We start from the raw sequence: 7,513 nt of genomic DNA on the forward strand, positions 1-7,513 counted from the left end.
CCCCCCCCACCTTTTTTCCCCTTCCTATCTCTCTTCTAAACAACCTATAGCCCTCTGTCTACTGCCCAGTCAAAAGTTTCATCCCACCATGTCTCCACTAGGCCAACCAGGTCGATTTTACTACTTGCAAGCAGGAAAGCAAGCTCCTCCTGCTTGTTCCCCATCTTAAGATGTTTTATCTTTGTGAGGCTGAGGCAAGAGACATACATCAGTTACTGTTGCTTGCTCTAATTCAAGAGCTAGAGAAAATTGTCCATGCCTGTGAGTCTGAGCCCAGAACCTTTAACATTGACACCAAGAATCATTTGGAAGCGGAGTTTTCTGCTCAGTAGGTAAACTCCCTCTAACAAATGTTATGCAAGCTGCATCTGAAGAGGTGTTCTGGATAGATATTAGTGATTGCCTTTTATAGTAGATAATTTGGAGAGAGGTTCTACCTTGGGTTATTATTGCTTGCAGACAGCTGGGGTTCCAGTAGGATGAATAAAAATCTGAGCTGCTGTGCATAGGCAAAAGCATTTTGGCCCCATTGCCAAGTAGTGAGAAAGATACGGGTCCCCTCCCATGCTGCTTTATTAGCATCTTTGTTCCTGAGCTGCCTCCTGATGAGGGAGGACTTCTGCTCTGATGCCAGCTTCCAGGTTGAGGGCTGGATTACCCAGTACCTCTGCTCTTGGGCTGTAGCCGCATGAGAAGGAGCTCAGGATCCCTTACGGTTCAGACCAAAATCCAGAATGTCTGCAGAAGACTGGGATGTTGATCAGCATTGCTAGTAGTGGTAGCCAGGTACAGCTACATACTGGAGTAAACTATGGAGGCCCATCCCCATAACCCCAGATTATTTTGGAGATGCAATTGCTCTGACCTAAAATCTGGCTATGCTGATTTTGCTCAGAGTAAGCAAAGACCCAGGGAAGTTCATCCAGGTTCTTTCTTCTGATACCTGCTCTTAAGCTGGTTGTGTCGCAGAGTAGATTTCAGCAGCTGCCTGACTGCACCTCTTGCTGCTGGCAGTACAGCTAGCAAGTCACACCGCTTCTCGCACTGTTCAGGACCATGTGGTGCCAGGACGAGCCTCTGGGATCTTCATCTTGGAGTTCAGCAGCGTAGCTGCACTTTCCTCGTGACATGTCATGCAAAAGGGGTCTGAAATATTCCTCTAGGGTCTCCTGTCCGCTCAGCAGGCTTCTGAAAGGGACCTCTCATCCCTCCTTTTTTCTTGTACATCTGTTCTTGGTATTTATTAGGCCTTGACCTATTCAGTGAACTACCTGAGCTTGTCCTTGCACCTGTTTTATGCAAATTATGTTGCTTACTTTTTAATAGAAGGGCATTTGCCTGTAGCACACTGCTTGCAAGGTATTTGTATGCAGGAGATTCATGTACCTCCTAATGTGGGGCTGTTTTTGAGGTACCATATTCTAAGGTTTGTTCACATCCCAAGATTACATGTTAAAATTTCATAAAATAAATATGACTTCTTTTATTTTTAAATGGCCTTCATAGAGAAGCCTGCCTTGTGCAGCTCAAAGATGAGAAGAGGGTAGTGGGTGATGGCACTTGGTCAGATATGAGCTACCATGCATCAGAAGCTCGGATATTTTGCTCCTAGGGTTTTCTGTCCTGTCTTGCACTGGTAAGCACCAGCTTGCAGGGAGATGGCTTCAGACAAAAGAAATCAGGGAAATTCTTTTGTCTCCAAACTTGGCAGTTCTGTGCTTCAGGGTGAATGGAGGCATGTCAGACTTAGAGTTAATAGCAGTCTTTCCCTCCATCTCCATGGTGTTTTTTGTCCTCTCTTCCATTCTTCACTTGTCTTCCTTTGCTATTTTTAGTTTTCGTGTTTTGTATGTGGGTTTTTTCTCTCTCATTGTTATACATAGAAAGAATGCAAAGGGAAGGAAGCTGTTGTTCTAGTTATTTTTCTTCTGGAGCTCTTTCATGGCTAAAATGTTTCATACTTAATTCACAGGAAATTGTTGGGATAGGAGGAAGCAAGTGTGCACTCCAGCATACACTGGAGCAGCACCTTGGTTATCGTAGCCTGAACAGAGGCAAAGGAAGAGATGTCTGCTTTCCCTTTTGGTGTGCTCTTCAGTCCTGTACTGAAAAATAAAAGCTTCATGGGCTGTTAATATTTCTAGCCATTCTAAATGTCAGACTTGGTTCTTACTTTTAGAATTGGATTTTTCACTGGGTGAACTTTCTGTCTGTTTATAACACAGAACAATGGAAATTAAATTGGCAATATGAGAATTAAATTTATTTAGCATATTTTTTGCTAACCAAATAAACTGAAGTTGTCACTTTCTATTTATTGCTAAACATATGGCCCCTCTATACAATCTAAATGGACATAATACATTTAAATAAACAACTTGCAGAGGCATTGGTTAAGATGCTGGCAAATAAAGCATTTGCTCTAAAAATATATTCAGCTGCCTTTTGCTTTTGTGTTAAAGCTTGTTGGCAGAGTTCGCTGGCTGTAAAAATAAAACCTTGCAATTCATCAGCTTTGCTCTCACTCTGCCATTACATGGCAGGATGATTGTGGCATGTGTTTTTAGGACTTCATCAGCCTTGAACTGAATGTGAGGCCTCTATGATGTGCTATGTGTATTGAAGAAGGGAAGCTAAAGAGGCAGGTGACCTGAAGGTGCTTTCGTAGTATCCACAATTGAAGCAGAGCGTAGTAGAGGTCTGTATACACTTTCAAATACCTTCTCTGTCCTTTCTTCCAGATACCTGGCTTACCGAAACTTCATGATTGATACGTATCGCTTGAACCCTCAGGAGTACTTGACCAGCACCGCTTGCCGACGGAACCTGACCGGAGACGTATGTGCTGTAATGAGGTAAGACCTGCAAATCTTGCATCTGCTCATCTTGGACTGTATCCCTGCTTCTGTCAGCAGAGCTACTCGGGTACAGGTTGCATGTCAGGAGCTCTTTTGGGACTGAGTTAAGAGATTTGAGGCCTGGGTGACAACCACTGTTTTTTTCACTGGCTTACTGTTTTTTCCTTTTCTGGTGACTACTGCATCGATTTCATATTTTAGGGTCGGAAGGGACCTATTGGATCATCGAGTCGTATACATTTTCTAGTATAACTTTTTATTTTTTACAGTAGACACTATTGAAACATGCAGCCTTCTGCTGTCCAGTGAGGTGTTCATTGGTACAGTGATGTTCAGTTTCTCCATTCCACTTTTACTTGGTGTCTGTTTTAAGTGACCTCATCTTGCAGTGACCTTTTTTTAATGGTAATTTCTGTACCAAAGATCTTAAAACACTTTAGACTTCGTACATGCAGCATCGGTGAAGCTTAGTAACCTGTAGGTTTAATAGTTAATGCCAGCAAATGCCTAGTGTGCAAACTTTCTTCCCTAAAATGGTTTCATATAGTCAAGACACAGTTTTGGTTTTTTGTGAGGAAACGATGGAAGAACTGGCTTTTTCTTTTTAAATCCAGAGGAGAGAAGTGAAAGGGGATTCAGTAAGTCTTGAAGTACAAAAATGGTGAATTTATAAACATGATGATTGTTTTCTGTGCCCAGAGGGAACCAGCCAGGAAATAATGGCCTTGAGTTGCAACAAGGGAAAGTTGTATTCATATATTAGGAAGAAATTTCTATCTTAAAGTTTAGCACCTTTCCAAATCCTTTCCAGCCCCATCTTTTTCTCTAATTCTACCAGTGACTGAAATAGTTGTTGAATTAAGAGAAATGAGATTGTCAGGCTTATGTAGAGAATTCATGTGATGCGTTAAGGTTCCCCGTTTGATAATGAAAGGTCATAGGAGTTGCACAGGGCTCTGAGCTGCCCTACAAGTATTTTTCACACAATCCTCACAGGTGCAACTCAAATGCCTTCCCTGCAAGGCCAGGGGTGTTTGAGTCATTATCTCCTGAAATTGTTGTCCCATAGGGTCCATGCCTTTCTGGAGCAGTGGGGTCTCATTAACTACCAAGTGGATCCAGAAAGCCGTCCCATGGCCATGGGCCCCCCTCCTACTCCTCATTTCAATGTGCTTGCGGATACTCCCTCTGGACTCATGCCTCTCCATATCCGAACTCCTCAGGTAAACTCAGTAGGTGACACCACCACACTTGGGGCTGCTCACTTCTTCAGACTTGGGCAGCAGTGTTGCATATTGGGTTAGGCTTTCTCTTGTTCTGGCTTACTGGTATTTTTAGCTAGTCCATGCTTCTCGATGCTGGACTGAAGCAGTTAATTTGTGTGTGGGCTGAAGAAATGCATCCTTCTCATCCATATTTCAGGCTGAGACATTCTGGTTTTACCAACTTGCTTCTACCTTTTTCATTCTGTACAATAATGTTGCACAGAGCTTCAAGGCTCTAAAGCCAAATCTACCAATTGTGTGTGTAATGGAGAGCAAGGGGAATGCTCCTCCAGTGCATCCCTGTGTACATTGCTCAAGAGAAATTCTTTGGTTCAGTCCTGGTGTTTGCTATGAAAATGTTGGACAAATGATTGTTGTCTTGACCCCCTCTCCTTACTGCTTGTTCTTAGGTCCCTGCTGCTCAGCAGATGTTGAGTTTTCCTGAAAAAAACAAAGAAAAGCCCACCGACCTACAGAATTTTGGACTCCGCACAGACATTTATTCAAAGAAGACCTTAGCAAAGGTGAGATTGCTTGGATTTTTCTTTTGCTTCTACTGGGCGTCACTTCAGAGGGCTGGGGGAGGCAGGGGACTGTAGGTTGGGAGTGAGGGGCACCAGTGTGGCCCAGGGGCTGCAGGTCGGGAGTGACAGACACCAGCAGTGCCAGGGGGTTGTTGGTCAGGACTGGCCATCGATCTTTACAAATGGGTCCTGGTACTAAAATGGTTGAGAACCACTGCTCTAGGGTTAGCAAAGAGATTCAGTTACAGGAACATCTTTATGAAGAGAGAGACTAACAGATAGACGTGTCTTACAAGAAATGGCTTGCTCAAAGTTGTTCTCCACAAGCATAAGTATAAATCAATCTTGACTTCTCCTTTTCGTAGAGCAAAGGAGCCAGTGCTGGAAGAGAATGGACAGAACAAGAAACGCTACTGCTATTAGAGGTAAGGACAATGTTGTGGAATCCCAGCAAATAATTGGAATACAGAGGAGTAATATCTGGAATGAGAATATTCTCTGGGCCTTGACCTGTGCGCTAAAAGTAATGTCTTTGTTGTGAAAAGTAGGCAGATAGTTGATAGAACCCCTGCTTGCTGCTGTTCATTTTTCTAGACTCATCAAGAATTGAAGAAATTTAGCTTTTATATAAAATTCCTTCAGCTTTCACTGGCATGTGCTTTGTGTCTGGAGCCCCAAAATCTTCACTTTGGTATTTTTTGAGTGTCTTAATAAGCTCAAATTTATCTTGCTGTGCAGTGAGTTCTCCAGGTAGAGGAAATGTTGCTAATGTGGTATTAAAGCTGTGAAAGATGTGCCTTTGGAGCGATGTTGGTATTTGCCAGGAAGGTGAGCATTGTAAGGTCCTGATAATGTTCACAGCTTCCCATCTGTGCTCCAGGGTGTTAGAAGAAGCTGCTAATATTCCCTTTTGAAGCTTATCTGTTTCTGGCATATAAATGATTCTATTAGGTGTTTTAATAGCTTTCTCCTTCGTTGCCATTTAATAAGAAGTACAAGTTATGAGGTAGCCACGAATTTGTGTAATTGCATAGGAAAGCCATAACTTGAATTTATTCAGCCTCTTGACGTCAAAACTATACTTAACGCTCTCTTTTCAACTGCTGGTAATGGCTTAAGGAATTGGGTACAAGATGGTACATCGGCCAAAGCTGTTTTCCTAAAATATTAAAGATCTGGAGCTGCTGAATTGTGTTATTACTCAAGTCATCAGATGCTTATCTGATAGTGCAGTTTTGGACTGGAGCTCACTGTGTTAGATATTGTACAAATGCAGGCCTTGTGTTTGGAAGGAAAAGGGAATATCTAGTACAAAGATCTGGCCTGGAGGAATCAAAAGTCTTGAATTTCTGTGGTATTATCATCCTTGTGTCTGTAGTATAAAGGTTCTATATCTATCTGACTTTTCCTATCATGTTTTCCCCTGTTTATAACCAAATCTAACAGCTTTTAATTTTTCCAGACCATTACTACTGCTGAGTCATTTAATCCAAATAGAGGATTATTGGGTAGTTACGTTCTCGTGTTTTAGCCATGTAATCAGTCAGAAACCCCCCTGCCAAATTCTGTGATCTTTAGAAAAATCATGGACTTCAAATTTCAATAATGCTTTGTTCTTTGTATTACAGCTCTTTAATTTACACTTTACCTTTGTGAATAAGCCCAATTATGTAGTAAATTCAGTCTTTAAAAGTGCAGGGCCCTAGCATACAATACATTTATCATTTGGTGAATGGTAGCATGCTACACGTTCAGCCAGTTAAAAGACCATAACATGGCAAATTGGCTACAAAGATGTTCCATATTTGATGTGGAATGTTTGTGGCTGGTGTGTATGATGTTTTAAATTGAATGTGGCAAGGGGTTGCCCACTGTGCGGGTTTACAGGTGTCAGATAGGCCTCCCTGCCCAGAAGGTTTAAACTTGTGTGCAGGACAGCCCTACACTGCATGTGGCTTTCAACTTGGTGTGGGTGTAGAGCCTGGGATTGTGATCCGGGGCTCCTGGCACACCAGTGAGTTGAAAGGGAACCAGATCCTGATGCTGGACATCCTAGGTCAGCAGATACATGAGTGTAATCTGACAGATTTTTATCTCTAATCCCAAAAAATCATGCATCCTGCTATGTATGTATGGCATGGCACAGTGCAAAATTATCTGGACCAGATCCCATCAGACCATGAAATCAGTGTCTGCCAGGACCCAAGGGGGCTCAGTAAAACAGCCTGAATAGGTTCACTCATGTTAGATTGCCATACCTACACTTTCAGGTAAGTGTTTTTATTTTATCCAGCAATAAACTATGTTTAAAGAGCAGGAACAGCTAAGTAGCAGAGGCGTTTGGGCATACACTGTGTAAATATAATGAGCTAATAATGCAGTGTAATGTCTTTCTATATTAAAACTGCCATTAACATTTACAATTCATACTATTGTGAACTCTGTTAATTTGTAATTCAACTGACAGGTGAGCTCTGAGATTAAATGAATTAAAAGTTTCTTGCTGGTTGGAAAACATTACAATCAATATCCTATTTACAGTTACCTTAGTAATAATTGCCCCAGTAACTTAGAATGCATGCTCTGTGATAGAGACATAATGAAGTGATGAATAGCGACCAAAACCTATGCCTCAGAAATTTCATTCTGGCTGCAATAAATAAAATTTTCAAGCTTGGTTAAAGCTGTTTGTTAGCTAATTTGATCCAGACAGACCCTCTACATTTGTAGCAGAAGATGCAATATGTACAATGTCTGAAAGTAGCAGTAAAACACCCCAACAGAATATCCCAAATTCAGTGCACACTTGGTAAACAGTTAATGAGTTCTCTGCTAACAAACCTACTAAGTAATGTACAGTTTAAAC

At 41.8% G+C, this 7,513-nt stretch overlaps 1 protein-coding gene across 1 annotated transcript in view; it reads left to right on the forward strand.

Annotated features, from left to right (window-relative positions):
- Positions 1-7,513, forward strand: part of SMARCC1 (SWI/SNF related, matrix associated, actin dependent regulator of chromatin subfamily c member 1) — a gene marked incomplete at its 5' end in the record, with an annotated part of 134,336 nt that overhangs the window by 64,942 nt on the left and 61,881 nt on the right. Inside the window, 4 exons of the mRNA XM_019536695.1 lie at positions 2,742-2,855; positions 3,928-4,081; positions 4,534-4,647; positions 5,013-5,072. Coding sequence (XP_019392240.1) covers positions 2,742-2,855; positions 3,928-4,081; positions 4,534-4,647; positions 5,013-5,072 — 442 coding nt within the window. The remainder of the gene's footprint in view (positions 1-2,741; positions 2,856-3,927; positions 4,082-4,533; positions 4,648-5,012; positions 5,073-7,513) is intronic.

The sequence above is a fragment of the Crocodylus porosus genome, unplaced genomic scaffold, assembly GCF_001723895.1.
Source record: "Crocodylus porosus isolate Cpor-Errol unplaced genomic scaffold, CroPor_comp1, whole genome shotgun sequence".
Lineage (NCBI taxonomy): Eukaryota > Metazoa > Chordata > Crocodylia > Crocodylidae > Crocodylus > Crocodylus porosus.